This window comes from Podarcis tiliguerta (assembly GCF_965153285.1).
Source record: "Podarcis tiliguerta genome assembly, chromosome: 5".
Lineage (NCBI taxonomy): Eukaryota > Metazoa > Chordata > Lepidosauria > Squamata > Lacertidae > Podarcis > Podarcis tiliguerta.
Genome location: NC_139538.1, coordinates 47,067,611 through 47,092,692, shown reverse-complemented (window position 1 = coordinate 47,092,692; position 25,082 = coordinate 47,067,611). Strand labels below are relative to the sequence as shown.

Sequence of the window (25,082 nt, the reverse complement as noted above, 5' to 3'; positions counted from 1 at the left end):
GTTATAAAAGTGTCTTGAATTTTGTATTCGGGGTCCAGAATTTGGAGAATTCCTCTGGATCATTTATTCTTGCTGCAGCCTGCAATAAATATGAACTCTTTCCATGACGCTGCTGTCTTCATTTGGCTAAAGAGGACCGGCATATTTCCAGACCCCTCTGTAGGGTAACATGCATACATGGGCGTGGTGACATGGAGGTACAACCATCATTATACATCAGAAATAAGTGGCATCCATTTCCATTAAAAGACTCTGAAATCTTTTAGCAAAATTGCTCCGAAATGATCTCATTCCAAAACTCATAGAATGGGCTTTAGATAGATAAGTATCATTCACTAGCCACTGCAATCTGTCAACAGAGTACAAGCATATATAAACACTATGAAGCAGATAAAATTATCAAATTAAAATTATGAAAACTTATCTCTAGGGGTCCGCTACCCTATTCTTTACACACACATCCCTAACTTTTCTACCTCCCCCAACCCCTGTTGCTTTGCTGCCTTCCTACCTACCGCCCAAGTTTAGAAGGGGGTTCCCCTTTCTTACATTTTACCCTGGCAGCCAAGTACACTACAAAGCAAGGTAGCAGGCAAGGCTCCAGCTACACACCACCATTTCTACAAAATGCCTTTGGGCCTGGATGTGGCATCCAGGGGCTATTTTAGAAATGAAGATGGCAGGCAACTGCAGCCTTGTCTGGTACGTTGCTCTGGAGCACACCCGCCACTCAGCAAAAATGTGTTGTTTTTTAGTTTTGGAAGGCTTCAGGATCTCATGGGTGTCACGGAAGGTCTCAGCAGGCACTGCATTAAGAAAAACATTGAGAAGCAGAAATGTACCGTACTTTAGGCTGCCATAGTTACGTAACAACTCAAAGGAGGGAAGGCCTGATTCTTGTCTGTGAAAGTAGTGCATGGAGCAAAAAGGTAGGAAACTTAACACATGGGGACATAATGCAATAGGCCTTTGCACACAAAGGCACATATGTGAGAATAAACACTGACTGCACTGCACATGTAAACACAGAGGCTACAAGTTTGCATGGTTAGTACTGTATAGAAAATAAGCAGATTACTGAGCTGTCTCTTGTTCCTCAGCCACAAGCACAATAAAAATATTACTGGCAGGGTTACAAAAGATAATAAAAGGCCCATTTAAATGCAAACTTTTTTAGTATGTCCAGCATATAGGTTTACAGTGCTACAGTACAGTAACATGAGAAGAGAATGTTTTGAATAAGTGGGTAATTGAATTAACAGAATCCTAAAGAAAGATTTCACATTCACATGCTTAAATGGATTAAAAATAGAATACTAGAACTGTCTGACTTCACTTTTTAATTTTAGCTTGGTGATGAACTGGCCCTAAATACTGAAAGGCACAGCAGTTTTTTTCTTCTTCAGCAAAGTGCTCATCATATGTTTATATGAAGGAAATGTAGCATGTTCTATTAATAACTCCTGCAGCCACGGTTAAATCTGTATACCCTGTGCATCAGGAGAATGCTTTTGCTAGCTACTATAGGTCAATCAATCTCAACATGCAATTGTAGAACTTTATGGAAATGCAAAGCATTTAACAGTTTAGTTATTCATTCCCCTAAGAAAATATGTTTATCAACATTTTAGTTAATAAACAATAATAATGTACAAAAATGGCAGAAAATTAATGTGCAACACTGTATAAAGCTTTCATTTATTTTAGAGAAGAAACATTGTATCTTTAATATATCATTGTGGACAATTGGCCGATTTCCAGTTTATGTCACTTTCGCATATGTTCATCCGTAAAAATGTTTCATCCTGCTTCTGCATTTTTAATGGAAAAAATGATCAAAAACAATAGTATTTTTAAACATGCTCTTTCTCAAAAAATGTATTTCTAAAAGCATTTTTATTCTTTTTTCAGCCATGAACTACGATTGGAACATTCAGGAGGTGCAAAAGCTAATTCCAACCCCTTGTTCCACACAACTAAACACACGGAGGGGAACCAAGATTGCACTGGCTAACCCTGTGCTTGACATCTAAGATATTAGCCAAAGGTGCGAATAGCAATGTAAACTCCTATCATATCAGAGGTCCCAACAGGTGTACAGTTATACAGACATAGGACAACTCTCACTCTTTGGTTGAAACATGGAAATTAGAGCCAGAAGACACGCAGAAGTGAGGCGCTGGTTCAGCCAGTATGATCGCTCTCCAAGCGTTCAGCCTTGGCAGAGAAAGTAGGAACAGGACTACAGGGTGATTTTATTTCCTGCTTTAGAAGCAGCTGATATTCTAAATGTGTTCATCTTTGAATTTTCAAGTGTGTATGTGCATGTATTAATGGAAGGCACTCTATAGTTTCCTGTATAGTACAGTAATCTGAGTAATCCTAACAGCCCATGATTATCCAAATCTAAACTATTCAGATAATCATTCATTGGATAAATGGAGGTATTACTTGTATAGGCTTTTAAATGTAATGTAAAGATATGGGGTCAAGCTTCTTTTGAAATGGAAGGGCATTTGAAAAGCAGTTTGTAGCATGCGGGTCATTTATTCAAGGGGGGGGGGCTCCACCGAGCTAGCAGAAGAATTACCGTAAGAAACACTTTGGATCCCAACTGAAGATGGAAAAATGTTGCTATTTCTCTATTCTGACATTAAACTAATTATGTCATGCTGGCATTACAGTGGCAATACCAACTGAGATGCTAACATAAATCTTTGTCATTCTAATGCAATTGCAATTTTATCTCAGATTTGTTTGTATCCCTATTTCTTTGCTATTCTGATTTCATTTTTACAACTCTGCCTTGCTTCATAATTTTGAAAATGCCTCAAATGTTTCTGAAATATTTTCTCATAGAAGCACTCGATGTTCAGTGACACTCAATCATCCAGGCCTAACTTCTTGTTTAGCATGCAGAGATTGTTATATTCTATTTCCCTTCAAACTCTTCATCTAACACTGATTTAGGCACAGTTCCCTCTTCTGCCTGGCTCAGGCATCAGTAACATCATATTTCTGCTATGAGAGTGATGACCTCTGCTTAAGATACTCTTGCAACAAATGAAGTGCAAGACCACTTAAAAGCTGGATCGATGACAGTAAGTGATCCTTTTATTTTACATTGGATGTCTTTCTTAAATCAAATATGCTGTCTTATTGCCAGGCATTTTAAAACGTCTTTATAATCTTAGTCAGAAGACAGTTATGTTTTTCAAAGGTTATTTTGATTCTTTTTCTTTTCTGTCTGCATCAGTAAAATAGCTGGTAAACTTTTCAGTGAAAGAGCAGTCATTTAAATTAGCTTTTGAAATACAATTTGGTCAATACGTGCATAACGAACTATTGCTGGTGACAGAAATATTCCTGAGGTAGAGGACAACCAAAAGCCTGAATATAAAAGGAGAGAGACGAGCAGCTTTTCTTCTTTCTTCTACTTGATATATAGTTTAAGAGATCTTCTTTCACTTTGCCTTCATGTGTTATTAAATACAGGCATTATTTTTAACTGATTTATGGGAGAGCTTCAGTTTTACCTTGTGAAGAAAAGGCTGAAGGGATTTTAAATTCAGACACAGCCAATAAAAAGTTATTTCTCTTTGTCTACACTGAAAGAAAAGGCAGGCAGAGTTATGTTTTTGCAAAGTTCCTTGCCCATGCTCTAATGTAAATTGATTACACTGAGAAAATCCCAAGAGCAAAGATTTCAGTTTATCACGATTCAAACAGGAAAATTCCACAAACTAGAAATTTAAAATTGTCAAATTCAGTGGCTGCAGATTATCTCAAGTAAGCAGCATATAACTGCGGGTGGCAGTGGAAGACAGGAGTGCCTGGCGTGCTCTGGTCCATGGGGTCACGAAGAGTCGGACACGACTGAACGACTAAACAACAAGCAGCATATGCAAAAAAAGTTATTATCTAATAAAAAACTTCAGTCAAATTTAATTGGGTAAACTGTGCATTGCTAAACAGCATAACACTTTCTAACAGTGCTAACTTAAAAATAGACCAATACTGTAAAGAAGAAAGGAGAATGATAGTTCTGGTATATTGGAGGACTTCAGGTAAGGGGCACATGAATTTCTGCTATGATCCATGTGAAGCATGATGTGTTGAAGTTTTTTAGCTCAAAGGTGAGATTTCCTTCTGGGCAACTTTCAGGAGGGGGACAGTCACATGCCAGTGAGTGTCAGGGCCAGAAGCAAAAATAGGCAGAGCAATGGATGTAAAAGTTGCCTTTGCACAAGAGAATATACTCCCACACCTCTATCTTCCATCCAACGAGCGTCATTATCAGAGTTCAAGGACACATTCCAGCCAGGCGAAAACACTCAATGTAGGTAGGTGTGAAGCAGAGCCGAGAGAATGGATATGGCTAGGAAGTGGTTGAGGTATGGAGAGAGTCCCAAAGACCAGACAGACATGGAGAGCAGCATTTGGCCCATGGACATGACGTTCCTCAACCTGTCCTACTGGATGATTCTCCCCAAATGCTCTCTCCTGAGAAGCATAAGCAACCACTGAGTGTGACCCAATGGCTCTTCACTCATTTGTGTGAAAGGAAATACTCCATGTACCTAATAATTTGTCAATACGCATGCTAGATATTTGCTTTGTTCATAGACAGACTACTTGTGCACGTGGTCTTCTGTGTATAAAAAATGCTGCATCACAGATAATGCATTCAAATTGACATGGCAACAATGAGTAGAAATGTGAAATGTGAAATTATGAATCATTAATCAGATGGCAAACATCTAGCAAAAACGGGTTCTAATAAATTTATTTTTAGGATGCACTCCTAAAAGTTGATACACCTCATTCAAAACCTTGCTGGGCTCTCATCAGCAGAGCAGAAGTACCAGTAGATCATCACTCTTAAGCTCTATTATCCTTTTATGTTCCTCCCTCCCCCTTTAATCAATATGCCGCCCATTAGGAACAGCAGGAGGGAAATATTCTATGCAGGCTCAATAGCTAGCATACTTAATTCCCCTGTTGGGGGCTTTTGGGGGAACTGGACAGGTGTTGGTCCACATCCAGTACAACTCCTTTTCAGTCCTACCAACAGTGTGAATCAAAGATCAGTAGGGGCAGGGTTTCTGTGGTGGCAAGTTTCTATGATGGCAAGGAGGAGGAATCTTGACATTGGTTCTACCTCTCTGAAATCACAGCTTGCTTGCTTTACACTGAGAAAGGGGTATCTGGTACTTTCTGTGCCCCTTGGGATAACACTTATCCTGGCTGCAATCCTAACCCCATTTATCTGGAACTAAACCCCACTGAATTCAATAGGAATTTATTCTGAAGAGGCATGGTTAGGACTGTGCTGTAAAATTTATTTCTTCAAGCTTTTCTCGGTTCTTCAATGTTGAATTGTGCTTTCCCAATTCAAAGCTTTCCTGATGACATATAACTTACCTAATCATCATAATTATCTTTTATTCTTTTTTTCTAGATAATTAAATGCACATTCTACTAATTGCACATCACATGTGACATTTCCCAGCACATCAGTAAGCAATGTTTTTCTATTTTGCTTGAGTCCACAGTTAGAATGCTCCTGGATTTAAAATTTTAGGTCAGAGGTCAGTATAACATTCCTGCACATATTTGACCACATCCACAGTATATCTCCATTTCTCTATTCTGCTGCCAAATTCCTTCTCCCAGTTTCATCTTCGACCTTCAATCAGTAGCAGACAGTGTAGTGGAGCTACACCACTCACCTTAACTCCCTCTGTCTGCATCAATGCTGCATACAGGGATGGAGAGATGGAGGAGCATAGATATAGATATATAGATATAGATATAGTACAGTTTAAAAACACATCAGCAGGAATGTCAGATTGGTTCTGCTACTGTGTTTGTACCATACTGATCTCACCTCTCACTATTTGCAGCAGCAGCAAAGCTGGAGATAGCTCAGTTGTGTGGTGTACCACTGCATGCTGAATGTTTCTGCCTTCGGTACTGGAAGGTATCACTTGCACCAAATGCTGAGATATTAACCAAGGAGCTCTTATGATTTTAGAACCTAGAATGATTGTTTAGGAGATGGTTGCAATGAATCAATACAACATATGCAAAAAAAAAAAAAATTCCTTCTAATCTACACTTCTTGAACAGTATGAATCCATGCTCTGGATCATGATAATCCATAGGTATACTTGTAACTTAACTGCATAAGAACAGCCTGCTGGATCAGTTCAGTGGCCCATATAGTCCAGCATCCCGTTCTTACAGTGACCAACCTGATGCCTATGGGAAGCCTTTCTCCACCTTACCTTTTCTTCCTTCCACTAGCCACCCTTTCCACTTCACCTGTTGACCATGGTTGTTACTGGTCTAGGCAAAATTCTGGTTTAGTGGAAGGAAATGGGATTTTTTATTGTACAAAAATTCATTATCCTTTAACTCATAGAATTCAAAGAATTGTAGAATTGGAAGGACCCCTGATGATCATCTAGTCCACCCTTGCAATACAGGTAAGCATAGCTGACTCCTACAGGAATCAAACTTGAAACCTTGACATTATCAGCACCATGATCTAACCAACTGAGCTTATCTCAAAAAGCAGAAAAGCATTATTGAAAATGATTACTTAATTGTGATAGCATATTCTGGTACTTAAGGCATGCATATCTTAAATCAGATTACAGTGGTACCTCGGGTTACAGACGCTTCAGGTTACGTGATTTTGCGTTGTGCACCGGGCCGAATCCAGAAGTACCGGAACAAGTTACTTCCGGGTTTCAGTGCTCACGCAAAAACACTAAATCGCGCTTTGCGCATGCACAGAAGCGCCGAATCGCGACCCGCACGTGCACAGATGGGGCACTATGGGTTGCGAACGTGCCTCCCACATGGATCACATTCTCAACCCAAGGTTCCACTGTATTTCTCCTTCCTTCCAACGTATTACTTCATGTGCGACAGCTCACATTATTCAGTGAGAGGCAACCCCCAACTTTGGCTTTTCCATTGTGAAAAGGGAAGCAGCAGCAAATAGGAAGTGGATAAATAGCATTGCAGAAGCAGAACTTGGTTCATGGTTCTCTTGAGTCATACACACTCTTATTTTGCTCTTTGAAGATCCTGCTATCTCTTGCTCTCTCCACTCCTTTCACTCTCTCAGAGTATTTGAAAGCATTGTCTTAAAACTCCCTACATCTTAATATCCTTTTAAAGGGGCTTGCTGTTTGTCCCACATTTTTAGGATGTGAAATATCTGACGGAGCATGGCAGAGCATTCTCCATACTAGCATCAAAATTGTGGTATAGTGTTTCCAAAGAGGCCTATCAAGCATCTCAGACTAAATATTTTTCCCCACCCAATTTTTCAAACTTGGCCCAAAGTTTGTCCTAGCTTCTGATTTCATTTTGTAGCACCCGCTTTTTCATTTGATCTGTTATCACAGTGTTATCACTCAGTTGCACTCCAGACAATCACAAAGAGATGAGCTGCCCAGAATGTAGAGCTAATTTTACTTTGTTTTTAAAAAATATTTAAGGATTCTCTTCACATAGGAAAAAAATCTTTCTTTTTTAAAAAAAGAAGTCCAATAATTAAGAGGATAAAGCTACAAATTATTTCTGGATAGCTCATTTACATGCCTTCACAACTCACAATCAGGGTCAGACTTCTGTGAGATAGGAAGGAGATAGGAAGGAAAGCTCCTGTATGTGTAGTGACCTTGAATAAAGCTGTAAAGTGAAGGAAGAGCATGATGCATAAGTGGGAGGAGGGTGGTGACTGGCAAAGAATGTGCCAAGTGCCCAGGTGGCGAAAGAGTAGAGTACAAATAGGTGGCTTGGCGAATATAGATACTCATGAATGTTAAGAAGTGCTAATGGGAAGCATTTAAAGAAGATAAATAGAGATAAGAGTAGAGAATTATACTTGTTAACCAATACAATTTTTTATTCTTGAATAAAAGAAACAAAACCCAAATCTCCAGCACTCTTTTATTTGACCAAAAGTATACTGTTTCTGAATTTGCATGAAACATTATAACCATTAGCATGAAATAGCTATAAAAAGTCATCCAATCGTTTTTGAACAACAGAAACAGTTTATAGATGGTTTAAGTTGTCAGCACATAATTTTCTTTACTGGGGATGCATTTGGGCATGACCTTTTATTAAAAAATGAAATGATAAAATGCTAAATTTGTTATCAAGTACACATGGAGATTATAAAGTAATCTCCTTTACTTTTTTTACACTCTGATGAATATAGATTACTTATTTTTTATCTTTAAATACCTTTTGGCATTGTAATCATAATGAATGAGTACCATCCACCATATTATTTTTATTTATTTTTGGCCAGGTGGGAGAAAGCAGTGAGTTACAGAAAATATATCTAATAAGGGATAGTGTGGAAAAAGTTTTGTCCATGATATATACACAAAGCCCCCAAAAGCAGGAAAAATCCTAAACTCCTTAACATGTCATATGAGAGTATATGCCTCTGAAATAATTGTGGCTACTTCAGCCATTTATTTCATAAAATTTATATACCACTGAATTGTAAGAAAAAACCTCAAAGCAGTTTTACTTGACACTGACAAACATACACAGAACAGTCACAGACAGGTATGAACAGAATCACAGAAAAGCAACTCCCATACGCTTCAGGTTACAGACTCCGCTAACCCAGAAATATTACCTCGGGTTAAGAACTTTGCTTCAGGATGAGAACACAAATCGTGTGACGGCAGCACGGCAGCAGCGGGAGGCCCCATTAGCTAAAGTGGTGCTTCAGCTTAAGAACAGTTTGAGGTTAAGAACAGACCTCCGGAACGAATTAAGTACGTAACCAGAGGTACCACTGTGTAGCTTATCGGTGTGAACTTGGAAATAAGCTATCCAGTTTTGTCCAACCTTTCTACAATTATATGATTCTATGATTATATGTGGCTTTTCCTCCATCCTCTTTTCCCGGCCACTCCACTGTTCTCCATCTACCATATGACTGTTTTCCTCAAAACAGTTCCAATGGCACTGAGCATACTTGGTCTTCATTGGACTGTTTTGTCAAGTTACCCTCTCAGAGTTATTTTTTCCTTATTTGTATACTTCTGCAAACCTTTGTGTTTTTCCAAGTCTAATATCTCCCTGTTGTTCATTTTGGTTTCATAAGCAACAGTGCTCAAAGGGCTCGATCATACTTAGAATGTAGGATGGACATATAAAATCACTTAGCCAAGAGAAAACGGTTCAGATTGAATTCCAATTGTGAATAAATTAAAATATCTTGAGAAACAGAAGTTTCACTACCTGTGGTCCCCCCTGGAAACCATGGGGAGTACAGGCATTACAACTTCATGAGAATTCTTATGTTAAATCTCTCGGCAAAAGCTTTCCAAATTTAATGAATACCTGATGGGAGGAAAAAAACTAGTTATCCTGTAAGTAAACAATGCTTTCCATCTCCAAACAGCCAAAATAAAATAATAATAAATCCAAGGTTATAATCCTATAATAAGATATATCAGCAGGGGAGCTTTAGAATATGGCATATTTTCATACACGGTGGAGCTAGTGTAGATCCGATAGAACAGCTCCTTAGATACACCGTGCAACTTCACATTACCTGATGTGAATCCACTAATAGAAAGCCCAAAACTGGCTAGAGAAAAGGGTTTGACAGGCTAAAGAGTGGACATATGCCACTCAGATCCTCATCCCACCTACAATGTTAGTATAATGCTACACTGACCATAAATCTAATGTAAGCAAAAACTTACCTGCTGAAACAACAGAGAGCAAAAAAAAAAAAATTCCTTCGCTCATCCTGCCTTGCCCACATCATCACAACAGAGTACAGAATTCAGCCCATCATAGTGCATAAAGAGCAGTATATAAACCCTAGACAAGGAGACCGCATTTCAGGGGCACACAGATATATCTTGCAGATGCTGACCTCACATCATGCACACTTAGAACACACAAAGAGGAACTATGGTAAAGAGCACTCATATTAAAAAAAAAGTACCTCATGCAAACAGCCTTGTCTCAGAACATATATTAGAAAGAGACTATTAGGAAAACTTCCTATCCCAGAACTGTTTCAGATGTTTTCAGCTGCTTCACCTTAGAACTCCAGACACAACAGCTACTGCCAAACCACTCCAATAATTAGATATGCAAGCTCCTCCTCTTGGTTGCATGGAAGGCGGAACAGCATGTGAGCCTGAGGCTCCCTAGAACACATACGCACCCTGTCATCATGTAAGCACAACCATTGTCCTTTGCATCCCATCAACAGACATGAAACAGCTATGACAGTAATTATGAATGAGTTGCCAAAACAATGAAGGCATTAACATTTCTACAATGCAAGTGGAGCTTTGCTAGATCTTATTAAGGATTTAAAACAACAGCTTGTAATTGACAGTTAATAAACTTAAAGGGGCATAGGACAACAGATTGATCACATCTTTATAAATTAGAACATGCCACAAAGCCCATAAAGGGAATAATAAAAGTAATAAAAGGAAAAATTCATAACTGAAATCACAATGTTTAGCTGCAAACAGTCAGAATAAAATGCTGTCACAAACATTTTTAAAAACTACAAATGATGACTGTGAATAATTCCAAAATTAGTCTCTATTATGTACAATTGTAGAGCATTTGCTCCCTTAAAATTCCTAATGTATAATTTTTATGAATTTAAAGAAAAAATATATTAACTGAAATATTTTTCTGTGATTTGTTCCTCTTTAGAGAGAAACTTCATAAGAAGTATTTAGAAAATTGATCATAATGTGCTAATTTCATAGGCAGTTTCAGCATTTGAATGAACCCAATTTTTTTAGAGAGTAGACTGATTTAATAAAATAAACATTTCCTAGTGTCTCCACTCATGGGAACAGCAATATTAAATTCCCAGTTTCTAAAAACTCGGGGTAATTTTGTTGCAGTTAACAGGAATTTACTGTCATGTGTTTGCTTAATTTAGATAAATTCTCATTAATCTATTGAGAATAATACACATCATGGAATTTACAGGCATTGTTGCAATTCCAATCCATGTTCTGTGGAAATCAATGATCCTTTCCCCTTTACAGTCTACAAAAGCACCATGTTCTACAGGACCATTCCAAATTGGCTAATGACTGGAACTAACAATGAAACACAGATAAGAAGGGAAATCTCTATTCATAAGGGGTTTCCGCAATCTTTGAAAGGAAAGAATTTCCCCTTAATATTATACTTCTTCTACCTCAGAACTTTCTCTAAAAGGCTTCAAAAACTTCTTCCCATGCTGCATAAATTTCACAGTGAAAGTCTTTCCAAATGTTACGTGTCATATCCCACAGGGAAACTGAAAAAAAGTTTGTATACTTATGAGATATTAAACAGCAACTAGTCTGTTTCTATATTCCATTTTGTGCATCAGACAGCAGCTGATATACACATAGTCCATTTCCGAACAGCAACAGGTGAAATAAATTATGAAAGAACCATAAAATTATGGTGGACCTTCATTTCCCCCTGAATCTTCTGTTTCTCTTAAACGCCAACATCTTTCAGTTTGGATTACCATGCTTACCACCGGGTTTTAAGAACTCTTAGTTCTGGTTGACTATCTTATTAATCACTGTCAAAGAAGTAGTTCATTAGGTATACAATGTCTTATGTGATATGTTTAAGACAAAACTAACATATTTAGACACAACATGTGGTAAAAGTAATTCGATGTGGAACTTACCATAAAGAAAAATGTAGCTTAGTAAGCTTCTGATTAGTTCTTTTTGCTGTTTCTTAATATGTGTGAACATCAATTTACTTCCTGTTTATTTTTACAAAAGTGGCAAGACAGGAAGCGGGGGGAGTTTATCTGACGTGTCCTTCATGTGGACTGAGGGGTGGGCTAAGGCAGTGGAAATCAAAATCCCAAAACGAAGAAACTTATTTGTTATTTATATGAAACTTTCAAATACATATAAAACACCCACAAAGGAATGATAATACGAAACTCATTTGGAAAGTCAAACCACTAGAAATATAATTATAAGCAAACTATATCAAAAGCTTTTTTTGTTACAAAGACTAATCCTACATCTTGATGCCTCACACCAGTCAACAGAAAACAAAATAAATCAGTTTTAAATAACTAAACTGAAACTCAATAAGCAAATCTTACACTACTTTGTCTTAAATACTATGTCAAAAAGAGCAACTAAATTAGATTATTTCAAGAGTTTCTTTTCTTAACTGGAAACCAAATCTGTTTTGGGACATAAGGTGCGAAAGGCTACATCTATTCTTGGTATTTCATTAAGTGAGCTTTCCCCACAACTCTTGCAGTACTTACTTTTCCCCAAAGTGTTTGTTTTTAGGGAATTGTTGATAGGAAATCTTAATACTGTATCAACATATGTAAAACAAAAACACTAATAGCATGTGGTCCTAAGCATGCTCATTTGGAAGAAATGGGAGTATAGAACTTGTATCATTGTTCATATATTACAGTACAACTCTATACAGGTCTTCTCAGAAGTACGTCACACTGTGTACAAGGGGCAGGGAGTATAGAACTCATCTTAAAATCTGCAATCCATGAAAAGGCCCAGACTAAATCCTGACATTCCCTTGAAGGATTTATTCACACAGCTTTGTCATTTTTTTTCAATTTATAGTGGCTAGAAATTGGGAAAAAGCCAGATATGCTTAAATCATGTTGATGGCAGGATTATAAGGGACAATCCAATCTCTTCCTTTCTTACTCCCACTGGTCTGAGAACAGAATTCTCCCAGAACTAACCTCTACTGTGGATGTCATCAAGGATGTGCACACACATTCCTCAATCATACGTTTAAGTCTGGAATCCTATACACATTTACTTGGGTGCAATTCCCACTGTGCTCTATATGGCTTACTTCTGGGTAGGCACATAGAGGATTTCAATTTAAGTCTGATTAAACTTGAAGTGGATTGCTGCCTCTAAAATTTGTTTCATCCAGTCCCTTCTGATGCTGTTTGTTTCCCATCAGTGTTATTTCAATAATTTTTTTCCAATCATGTACCACCACGGTAAATGCACCATAGATATCCAAGATCCATTGGTTTCAATTGCAAGCTCTCAAACATCGCGCTGCCACAACCTTCTGCCCTCTCTTCAGAACTCCACTCACCCAGCCAGAATACAGCCAAATCCTTTTCATGTCTGTAATACCATTGCCTAAACATGCCCATATACTGGTAATTTCATCCAGATTCCACATTCTTAAGGAGCGGCTGCTTTCCCCATCTGAGACCTAGGCTCTTCACTAATCCTCCACCCCCTAGGAAGTCAGATGTCCCAGTTTAAAAGTCCTAAATCAGGTGGCATTTATGCATTACCACTCAAACAAAGAACAGGTGAAATAATGTAATCAGTATATCGCAGGTGCCTAACCAAAACTGATAGTATATTTGAAACACTGGAATACAAATCTACAACTGCAGGACATGGGGGATAAAGAGTTAACACGAAGTCTGCAGAAAGATGCTGCCTTGCCCAAGGCCACCCAGAGAGCTACACAAATTCACTATCTGAGCGGAGATTTGAAGAGTCTCCCATGAACACAGAACTCATTATTTCTCATCATGTTTTAAATTACTTTTAATATGTAATAATTTGATTTGTTAGAAGATTTAAACTTCCATATTAATTTAGGATACAGGATGCTGCATTCTTAGTCCTTCTCTTCCTTGCAATTTCCCCACCACACAAAACCGTATTTTTCCAGTTTAAAAACCACACCCCACAGCAAAAATTACTATATCCCATCTGAAATTGTACCCTTTCTATAAACGTAAATGTAAAGCTATTAGCTAAAACCTTATAACTATGAGATTTTGTCAATGGTTGTGTATAAATGAATATATAACTTTCAATGTATAATGCTTATAATTACACCTGTGAAAAATATTTAAGTCCAGAAAGTGCAGAATACTTCCTTACCAGTATATTGGACTGAATTGCTCAGAGTTTAATCAAGTTCTTTCCTATAAAGAGTTAAGACTGCTATTTCATTTGTTTTACTATAAAATAATAAACATTTTACCTGCCATTTTACATATTTTTACAATAATATCAATTTCTAAACATTTTATGAGTAGGAATATTAGAATATTGGTGAATCTTGTAAAACACAGTTCACTTCTGCTTCAGCAATATGAAAATAAATAGAGCAAAACAAAATGTATGATGACAATTAAGTACCTACAAGCAAAGCCATTTTCGGAACTTTTCTACATGTGTAAAAGTAATAGAAAATAGTCAAAATTATTTGAAGGCCTACTCTTTGAGTTGTTCCTCTAATAGCTGTTTTATTTTAACTTAATTTAATAGCATGTTCAGTTCGCAAAACACTTTTCAAAATTCTTATGCCAATCACTTTCTATATTATTTTCCACCTATTTCAGAAAATGAACCCACTAGCAACATGTATCTAATCATTTTCTGTTTACTACAGTTAATATTGAAGCATATTAATTATGTCAACATGCAAGAAGAGATTAAATTATGCAACGCAGTTACAAATACCGCGATCAAGTTCCACTACCATAGATGGAAGTTTGACATTTGCAATTTTACGCCATGCTGCCATGATAAAGAATGGCTAGAACTATCTTCTTTAGATCCATTTTTTAAGACACATAATGATAGCAGGTTATGTATTTCAGCATTAACCAACAAAAATGTTTCTGAATAATATATTGTTTTAGACCACTATAATTTCTCATAAAGTTGTCGTGCTTAGGCTGCAATCAAAAACACGAAGAAATAAGCCCCACTGAACTCAGCGGTTCAGTGAGAAAATAGTTAGTTCTGAGAAAATATGCAAAGGATTGCATGGATAGAAGAACAATCAGAAAATAATATTGAAATATGCTTCCATCAAATTTTGTGGTTGTGGAACCCCCCAAAATAATGTATAAGTAAGGTCTACAGCACCATACCATATTTTGAAGGCCCAGATCATCTTTCTCAATGGGAGGCAGCTTTACAAGTGCGCAAATATTAAGAAAGCTAGGATTACTCCACAAACCACCACAGCCTTTCTTCTTCATACAGCAAATTCGATGAATCAACAGAAAGAACTACTTTCTCTGGGACCTCTAGGCAATGATATTAAAAGCTGACTTTTTACCACATACAAAATTATCGCTCCACCATGTCTTTTTTAGTCATCAAGGCAAACGATGACTCTTATAGCAACCTCTACTATTGTAACCACTTTCTGATTTATTTAAAATTTAGCCAGGATTTATTTTATACTAATGTTCTAGCCAGATTTGTTTGGGGGGTGGGGTGGAATCCAATACATATAACCATTTTCCTTGAGGCCAATGGCATCTGTTACACAGTGTTATTTCAATTTCAGCTAATCTTCAGGCGTTTCATTTAATTAAGAAGAAAATACATAGAGCCCATGTGCAGATTAACATACCAATTTTCCTCCACGATGGATATATGCAGAAATTGAAATAGATCAGTCTGCTGTAATTATGCAAACTTTCTTATCAGTGTTTTTACGACCAGTACGATTGTAAAAAGCAAGCCCATTTCACCCACTGGGGTTGCTGCTCTTTATATACAGCAGCAACTTGTCCTGGATTTCCATTCCCGCACATCTAATTCCCATCGAGGCCTTAGCAAGAGGAGCCTTTAAAATGTGGGCAAGAAACGCGAAAGCTGCAACATTAATATGTAAACAAGAAGAGTGTAGAAGAAATACTCTCATGCTTGTAAACATAAGATGAGCGAGGCTTTCTCCCTAAAAGAAAATGCAGCGGGCGACCAAAGCGGAGGAATAAAATTGAGCCACATCCATAGGATTTTATATATCAAAGAAAATCTCACGGCTGCTGCGGAAGGTCAGAAAGGTGTGTTTTTTTAATCCCTGGAGAATAAAATGGGGATCCCTTTTTTTGTATGTGCCCCACGCGGAGATACTCCAGGGAAAGGAGGGGGAAAGACCGCTGAAGTTATTAAACAATCCCTGATTGCCTATGTGCAAACAAACCTCGCTGGCCCTGCGCTGAAGAGGGAGGAGAGAAAGCGCCCCCGAGCCGAAAGGGAAGCCCGCAGACCCCCCTCTCCGCCGCCTCTCTCTCCCCCCCGCCGCCCTCCGCCCTCCTCGCCCCAAGCAACGTCCCGGCGCGGCTCTTACTTCTGGATGAGTTGGGGCAGGTTCGGCGCCGGCATCCCCCTGGAGGGGCCGCCGCCGCCGCCTCCGGCTCCGGCTTGGAGGGGAGCCGAGGCGCGGGCATCTCTGCTCTCAGGCTGCTCGGGGCCATTGGGGTCCGGGGCCTGGTTCATGGCAGCCGCGGGGACCATTCAGGCAGCTGGCGGCGGGTCAGCCAGCACCACCCGAGCCTCCCTGGGAAGCCGCGGGGAGAGCGCCAGACACCCGACCCCGGCCGGGCAGCGTGTGCAGCAGGAACTCGACGCAGGCGGCGGCGGCGGTGGCGGCAAGTGCCCCTCGCGGCCGCTCGCCCTTCTGGAAGGTGTCTGCGCTGAGGGGGCAGCGGGAGGCTGCGGAGAGGCATTTATGGCGATGCCTGGTGCAGCGGAGCCAATGGAGGGAGGAGGGGCCCCCTCCTACGCCAGGACGGAGGCTTCTGGCCATGGCGGGGATTTTGCTGACGGGGAAGGGGCGCTGCAGTGAGGCGACGGGGCGCCCAGGACCTAGGATAGTCGTAAGAAGTCTCCCATAACGGACAGGGGAGGCTTCCATCATTTCCTCCATGGGACGCGCGGACCGAGAAATCCCCCGGGTCCGCCAACAGCGTCCCGGTCCCCCCCTGCGCGGCCTTCGGGGGGCGCAGCGACATGTTGTTTTCTTTCCCTCCTCAGGACGTTTTGGCGCCATTCCGCGCCTCGCGCCTGCACCCGCCAGAGGGTTTTTTGGCGCGCACAGCCTCTCTCGCGCGCACGTGGCGCCTGGCCCACTCGCGTCGCCCTCCTGTCGTTTGCCAGAGGTTCGCTCACCTGGCCGCCTGCGCGCCTCTAGTCGCCTGTGGGAATAAGGTGGTCTTTTACTCGCGCCTCACGGAGCGTTGTTTCGCCTCCTCAAGTCGACGTGTGTTTCAGCCCTTCACAGGACCCCTAAAACTCCACATTGCAGCCAAAGTGATGGAGGAGACTTTTCGCCCCGTTATGTTTCCAGACGACCTTTTTGCTGATCGTTCATTCCGATCTGTTCCCTGGGAGCTTGAGGGCCTTGCCTCAAGCCATTCGTTCCCCTACGCTTTCCAGTGTATTTTCACTTTCCATCGGATTGTCCTTATTTTAGGGTGGAATTCAATCAAATACCAACAAATTCAGGTTGCACAAATAAAGTTTATGTGCTGTCCATGCACAGCAAATCTGCTCCCCTTCCCCACCCCATGGTTATTTTCCCTAAGGAAAGGGGAAAGTTAACAATTGCTTGACATCACCGTTGAGTGCTCAATAAGCAGCATATGAGCTCCTCACAAACTTAGTGTGAACAAATCAAGACAAATGCTCAGTAAACTTTTGAAGCAACTGCTGCTGCAGAAAGTCAATAGAGTGCATTTCCCTGTCACTTTCCTGATCTTATCGCAAAAGATTTGTGTTTTTCTGAAGAAGCAGGTTTATTGAGCAAGAGCCCCAGGTCAGCTTCCATTGCGCAACCTGATTTTGCCAATATGTGACTGTCACTATTTTCACATAGGATTCAATCTGGAAGGACCCTTAGACAAAAAAACACCCCTTCCATATACAGTAGTTAACTGTGAAACCTGCAAGTAGATTGCCACATTGGATGGTTGCACATCCATGCATTTCTTACAGATGCACTGAGAAAATTCCCAGCTAATAGTCATGCCACAAAGTGTATTTGACTGTCACATGGTTGGCACAAGTAGGTCATTTTTCTGGAATTTCCTCAGCAACATGGCATTGGCAGGTCTCATCCTCCTTTGCTTCCCTGCCTCACTCCCCTAGGAGGCCCGTCACCACCACTCAGAGGGCGATTGAGTGTAGCAAGAAGCAGGAAGCAGCCGCTGGTTGCAGCTTCCACTGCTTGCTCACCTAAGCAGGCACCTGCAAGGAGCAGCTATTGCTGCTTTCATTCATTCTGGGTGGTGCAGTGGGTGCAGTTGGACCCAGAAGACCTACTGTGCCACCCCGAGGGATAAAGTATGGGAGGAGGCAGGGTCTGCTGCTTACTATGGCAATTGCTACCACCTGTGGTCATTATCTCTGTGCAGGGCTCGCTGCATTACCCAGAAGGAATGTGAGTCTGGGGGGAGTGTGGCATCTGAGTTTCCACACTGCAGAAGAGATGGTTGCCCCTTGCCATCATCACTCATCTGCTCATTTACCGATCTGAGTGGTAGTGCTGGGCCCAATCCCCAGTGCCAATGCAGCAGGAAAGGGCAGGCAAGCAAGTGGAGGTGGCTGTTCTCTTGAACTGTCGCTCAGTTACTTGCTTGGGATGGGATGGAAGGAGGGGCTGCTGCAGGGTGTACCGTTTTAGCACAGAGAGAGGATCACCCAAGTAGAACTAAGTCTCCCGTGGGACCCTCTCAACAGCAGTGTCTGTTTTTCCTCAGTGGCAGCTAGTCAGATCGGTGTGACCCATATGAGGCAGCTCTCTTGAGGCTCAGCAGCTGCCTACCTGCTTCAGCCTCTGAAGCTAATTGATTTTTCATAAAGCATAAAGATTCAAAAAATTAAGTTGGCCTTACAGAAGGTTAATCTTTGATTTGTTCACATTGTGCCTTAAGCTTACACTTTTTCTGTGTGCATACATATGTCTGTAATTTCCTGAACAGGCAATGTTTTCTACGCAAGTTTCTTGGTAGAGAAGAAAGGAAAATAACACCTACAATAATGGAGTTTAATTTTGTAACAATATTACCAATTTAAACCCTGGTATCTATGCAAATGGAAGACAGGAGAGTAAAATGTATATGGGACACCATTTTATATCAAGGAATAATATATCTGAAAGTGAAACAAGATAAAGGACCTTTAAAACGTCAGTCATTCAGTAGTTAAAACTAAACACTATGGGAAAATATTTATGTGAAGACTATTTAGGTGGCATTAAACAAAAAAAGCAGTTCAGTTGGCAGGGGATTGTTTTTAAATTATAGTTTTTTTCATATTCAGGCTAAGTGGTGATTTAGTGTCTGTTACACAAAATGAATGGAGGGTGGGAAACTAGGAAGAACAATTTCACAACAATAAAATGAGAGTAGTCAGACTGCAATGTGTAATCCCAAACTATGCCTGATTTACTATTGTATTTACTGCAGGTGCGCTTTCCCATCTTCTAATTTCACTAGCCTTACTACTACAGTAAGGATTTACACCTCTTTCATCACTTTTACATCTGCTTGTGCTTTTCGTCTCCTCTTGAACTCAGAAATGTTTTTACAGTTCCAAACTCAGGTATGTAGCATTCCCTTTCATCAACTTCCATTTTGCTTTACAAGTTTTCTTTATACTTTTGGCCCATTCCATGAAACTATGCTTCCTTCTCATCAAGACCACATATATACTACAGACTTATAAATATTGGTTTCTACTAATTGTACTGCTATGGCTTTCCATTAAAAATATTGGGAATTTTAGTTTGGTGAGACTTCTGAGAATTATCTGTTAGAGATAGGATTAGAAAGTCTCAAAAGTGTCTGTAATTTCATGGTATTTTTTTTATTTGTTGCTTTTTTTGCCATGGCAACTCATAGTGACTTTTAAGCAAAACAAGCAAGCATAAACAAACATACATTAAAACCAGCAGTAAAAAACCAACAATCTAAACAATCTAGAAGACAATTTTACTTTTTAAAAACTAGTTTAAACATCCTATCCACACAAAAAGGCCATAGAAAATTAAAAGACAAAGGCTTTATGAAAATGTAACAATTTCAAGGTTAAGGAGCAAAAACAAGGTAGCAAAACAGTGTTTTTTCTCTTTTTTTGCTCTTTTTTCTTGTATGTTTTGCCAGCCTTAGGATATTTTCCCCTGTTTCTGAAGGAACAAGAGGTAAATTACCTGCACTGGAAATCATTTAGGAAAACTTGGGATCTTCTATATATAAAAAATGGTGCAAGATTACGCATACACATATACAATGTCCAGCTTTGTGCTCCCACACTTTGCCCTCTGAAAACCATATAGTTAGAGAACCATAGGCTCCTCCCATACAGCACCCTATAGAAAACCTATCATTCCAAGGGTTTCAGAAAACGGAAAATGTCCAGTTCAAGTGTGCTGTAGATTTGCCCCCCTTCTCCTACCATGTTTTTAAGCAGGTGAAATCATTTCTTAATTTTTGCTTTTGAACCAGGCAATCCATATTGGGCTTTGAGATGAAAAGGAAAGGTCTGAATTATTCAAATGCTTTTGATTCCTTAAATGCCAGCCGTGCTGCAAGGCTATGAAAAATGGGAGGTTGATAGGATCTAAACAAGAGCCTGGAAGAGACGGAGCAACAAAGAACCAAGGCTGCACAACCCAATCCTATATGATTGTCTTTTGTCATAGTAAGCCAAAATGTATTTTAGACTTCAGTTTATTCTCAGATTTTAAAATGTCTACTCTTTTGTGAAATATGCCCTGCCTATTTCCAACTGCTCTGTCTCCTATAGACATTCACACCTGTACAAGAAGTGTGTACAGCGGCTGTAAAAATACAATAACCGCTCTGAATAAGTGGAAAATTCCAATTACACACAGTTTACATCCACTTGGCTGAAGTGAAAATGATTTTGCCACATGCAAAAACAATGGAAGAAAAGAACAGCAAAATATAGTCGCTCACAGAACCTTTGCCACTAGCTCTTCTAAAGAATTACTTTAATTCAATGTTTTTCTTCAGTGGTCTTTTTAGGCAATTTTCCAATTAATTTTAAAAGTTTCAAACTATTCAGGTTATGCTTCCTGAATAATCAGCTTATACTATAACAGAACTTGCGTGTCAGTTTGTTTATATGTTAAACTGCTATTTAATGCTCTAAATTTAAGGGCCCAGTACAACCATCCAAGACAGGCCCCCTCCATCACACATACCACAGTCCCATGCTATTAATACAATATCACAACTCATGCAATAAAAGTTTACATTCTAATTCTGAAATTGCATTTGCCATATGTTTGAAATTACACTCTGATCCACACTGGGATTTTTCTACCATGCCCCGCAAACACACACATCCTGTCTGCTACTTTTGTTTAACATAACAACTGGCTTGAAGAAACATTCTGCTATTTAGTAACTTTTTGACTGGTATTCATAAAATTAATATCCTTTCACTGTTTTTATTTTTTTTTATTCTAGTTTACTAACACAGCACCAAACATTCCATAAACAGATCAATTCATTTTAAAGTTTATTTTTAATTACAAAAACATCATCTCCCCAAAATTGATTTCTTGCAAGTTCACACTCAATAGACAAAATAGTTAGGAGGTTTAACCATTCTTGCCCCCTGGGGCTATGAAAACTTCAGTGAAAGGTAGTTGTTGCTGTATTTTGTAACTTACTGTAAATGAGGGTAGTTCATCCTCCTTTCCAAAAGTACAGTAGTTTCCTGCCCTCCAGATGCAACAATTCACAAAGAAAATTCTGAGATACTTGTGAATAGATATTTACTCACTTTTTCATTTACTTATATTTTGAGCATGCAAGTGTTATAAGCAGCACTGACTCCCACTGTTCCTGGAATTAATGGCCCTGATTATTATAGGGCTTTGCTCCTCCCTCCTATCTCTGTGGCTGAAACTTCTTGAGTGAGCACGTCCAGATGAAAAATGCAAATATTTCTGGGTGGTATTTAACTAAGTTAGGCCCATTTAAATCAATGGATCTAACTTAGTCATGTTCATTAATTTCAGTGGGCCTACTCTGAGTAAACTTCATTGACTACAAGTTCTGCTTATAGACGTGGGCTTGGGTGAGCAACTAGCACACTGATCTGAATGTTGCTTGTTCTGCTATAACATTCCTGTTTGGCCCCACAAATCTCACAGAGTTTGTGCACAGTAAAATCCAATAAAAATAATTTTAAAATAATAATTGTGAATTAGGAGCATATTATGTTTTGCTCAGTTCCTTTTCTTTTAGCTTTAGTGGTGAACAGTTGCTGTTTCAGAATTAAGAAGGGAACAGAAAATAGTCACTCATTACATGGGGCAGTATTTTGGGATCCAAGAGCATGTGTAAACATCAAAGGTATGGTAAGTTTCACACTCCAGTCTTTTCTAAACTTTCAGAATGTAGATCAAGGATTATGCTGTCACCAGCTTTAGGTGCTGGGTAAGGCAGCAATATCCCTTCACTATACATGCAAAAGACAATATTACTTTAGCAAATGCTTTCTTGAATCAGGAGGAGACAGTTACAGTGTGTGGCTTTCATCAGCTGACTAAGCCTCTCTGTTGGAAAGTTTCTCCTATCACATGATAACCTGGACAAATGTGGAATCTGTGAAAGTTTGTGTGATGGTCTTGTCTCTGTAAAATACCATTTTACTCCACTGTAAATCTTCACCTGCTTGAGTCTTGATGACACATAACCACAATTTTAGGGTTTCAATCAACTTTGAATTGTCACTGTTGTAACTTTGATTGGGATGGTATAATCTTTTCAAGTGCTTTCAAACTGCTAGGTGGGCAGGAGCTGGGACCAAACAATGGGAGCTCACCCCGTCATGTGGATTTGAACCACGGACCTTCTGATCGGCAAGCCTTAGGCTCTGTGGTTTAGACCACAGTGCCACCCGCATCCCAGTTTTACCTTCTAAAAAGCATTTACACACTACCGTTATAGTAGTAGCACTCTGAGATATAAACTAGTTTCATTTCTCTTTCTGCTGTAAGATAGCCATGTTTTTATTTACTACTCATATAGCAGCATCAATGTGCATGGTGCCATTCATGGTTCAAGAGGGCCTAGCCCTGAGAAATCCACAATCTAAAAATTGACACGGGGACACAACAGAGGAAGTGGGGAAAGTACTGTACAGGGCAGATCAATTCAAAGCAGACTTTTGCGAGGGAATGAGGAGATAATCTTTTGCTCTAGGGAACAGATCAGCTTTGGAACCAGCAGATGCATGGCTGGCTCTGCTCCACTCCCAGTTCATAACAATCTGCCTTGAGTCTCTTTGTTTGCTACCACCAGCAGTCCTATCGACTGCAATTTATGTGATCGCAGAAGGAGCCTCCACAACATTAAAGCCCCCCTCCTGGCAGAGGGCATTGGACATGCACATGTGCTGTACCCTAAGCCCCTTCAGCAGCAAAGTCGAGGCAGGTAGAAACACTCTTGTACTAACTAGGCTGTAACATTATTTATAATACTAAAAAGTATTGGAGTTATTATAGAAATGTTTAATAGTTATTGTACAGCATATTTTCATACTCATACGGGATTCCTAGAATGGGTTTTGCACATTAGCCTTTCTAGCTGTTTAAACAATGAAAGGAGAGGTTATGTGGCATCCGTTGTGATTTATTTTTACCGGATGATCAGTGGAGAAACAAGATATGCATGACATGCATTGCCTTGGCCTTCACTTTCCTTTGATGATTAGGACAGAATTTTAATTATGGTGCATGCGGATTTGTGTAAGTCACTTGAAATAACAAGCACTGCGTATCAAAACAAAAATGTCGCTTTCAAATTCTGCAGCTCGTGGATGCAAAATTACAATTAAAATAGCAACAACTGATAATAATAATAATAATAATAATAATAATAATAATAATAATAATAATAATTTATTTATACCCCGCCCATCTGGCTGGGCTTCCCCAGCCACTCTGGGGGGCTTCCAACAAAATATTAAAATACAGTAATGCATCAAACATTAAAAGCTTCCCTAAACAGGGCTGCCTTCAGATGTCTTCTAAAAGTCTGGTAGTTGTTGTTCTCTTTGACATCTGGTGGGAGGGCGTTCCACAGAGCAGGTGCCACTACCGAGAAGGCTCTCTGCCTGCTTCCCTGTAACTTGGCTTCTCGCAGTGAGGGAACCGCCAGAAGGCCCTTGGCGCTGGACCTCAGTGTCTGGGTAGAACGATGGGGGTGGAGACGCTTCTTCAGATATACTGGACTGAGGCCATTTAGGGTTTTAAAGGTCAGCACCAACACTTTGAATTGTGCTCAGAAACATACTGGGAGCCAGTGTAGGTCTTTCAAGACCGGTGTTATGTGGTCTCGGTGGCCAATCCCAGTCACCAGTCTAGCTGCTACATTCTGGATTAGTTGTAGTTATAAAGATTGCACACCAGTGGCAGCCTTCACCAAAATGTAATAGTAAAATATGCATATTGTCAATAAAGAAATAAGTTGCCATAGCTCGGACCATCTGGTAAGTCAGCTTTTTTGCATGTATAAGTGACAGTAGAGTATTTGATTGCAAAATAACCAGCAGGTTCAGCGCAAGACTCATGGATGCTGTGGTATATCTTTCCTAAATCTTGCACTGCCACCATAAAGGTCTAAATATTTAAGTAGAAGAAGCATATTGGAACATATTTACCTCTGTTTTACCTTGGGTATGTCCTCTGTTTTTAAGGGAATAAGAACAGAGGAAGAGCCAGTGTGGTGTAGTGGTTAAGAGCGGTAGTCACGTAATCTGGGTAACCGGGTTCGCGTCTCCGCTCCTCCACATGCAGCTGCTGGGTGACCTTGGGCCAGTCACACTTCTCTGAAGTCTCTCAGCCCCACTCACCTCACAGAGTGTTTGTTGTGGGGGAGGAAGGGAAAGGAGAATGTTAGCCGCTTTGAGACTCCTTAAAGGGAGTGAAAGGCGGGATATCAAATCCAAACTCTTCTTCTTCTTCTACCTTAGGTTCAACCTCATTGGCTTCATTTTAGTGCTAGTCCAGAATCCTCCTTCCCTCGTGGTCAACAGTTGTCTCCCAAAGCCCACAAGTAAAGTATGAAGGGGTCACCCCAGGTATAATTGGAAGAAAGTTTCTCATTGTTGCTTACAAGCTTGGGATCTGCACTCTGCCCACACTCTGGAGCTAACTTACTTTAAACCACCTTCTAAACATTGTTTTGGTGAGGTAATCCCAGACTAGAA

At 39.8% G+C, this 25,082-nt stretch overlaps 2 protein-coding genes across 8 annotated transcripts in view; one reads left to right on the top strand and one right to left on the bottom strand.

The window, feature by feature from the left end:
* The window catches only part of RBM20 (RNA binding motif protein 20), a gene marked incomplete at its 5' end in the record, with an annotated part of 108,939 nt that extends 86,908 nt beyond the window's left edge, over positions 1-22,031 (bottom strand). For 2 of the 7 annotated variants that reach the window (XM_083441690.1, XM_083441692.1), the window contains one exon: positions 16,183-16,349. In XM_083441690.1, the coding sequence (XP_083297816.1) occupies positions 16,183-16,349 (167 nt within the window). Of the gene's footprint in view, positions 1-10,006; positions 10,120-16,182; positions 16,417-21,534 lie in introns of those variants that run through there. The other 5 variants (XM_083441697.1, XM_083441695.1, XM_083441686.1 and 2 more) reach the window with 5 other exon arrangements.
* The window catches only part of LOC310678221 (uncharacterized protein), a 33,574-nt gene continuing 25,668 nt past the window's right edge, over positions 17,177-25,082 (top strand). The window contains exons 1-3 of the mRNA XM_083441729.1: positions 17,177-19,436; positions 22,115-22,222; positions 23,177-23,305. Of these exons, the coding sequence (XP_083297855.1) occupies positions 22,206-22,222; positions 23,177-23,305 (146 nt within the window). The 5' untranslated portion in view covers positions 17,177-19,436; positions 22,115-22,205. The remainder of the gene's footprint in view (positions 19,437-22,114; positions 22,223-23,176; positions 23,306-25,082) is intronic.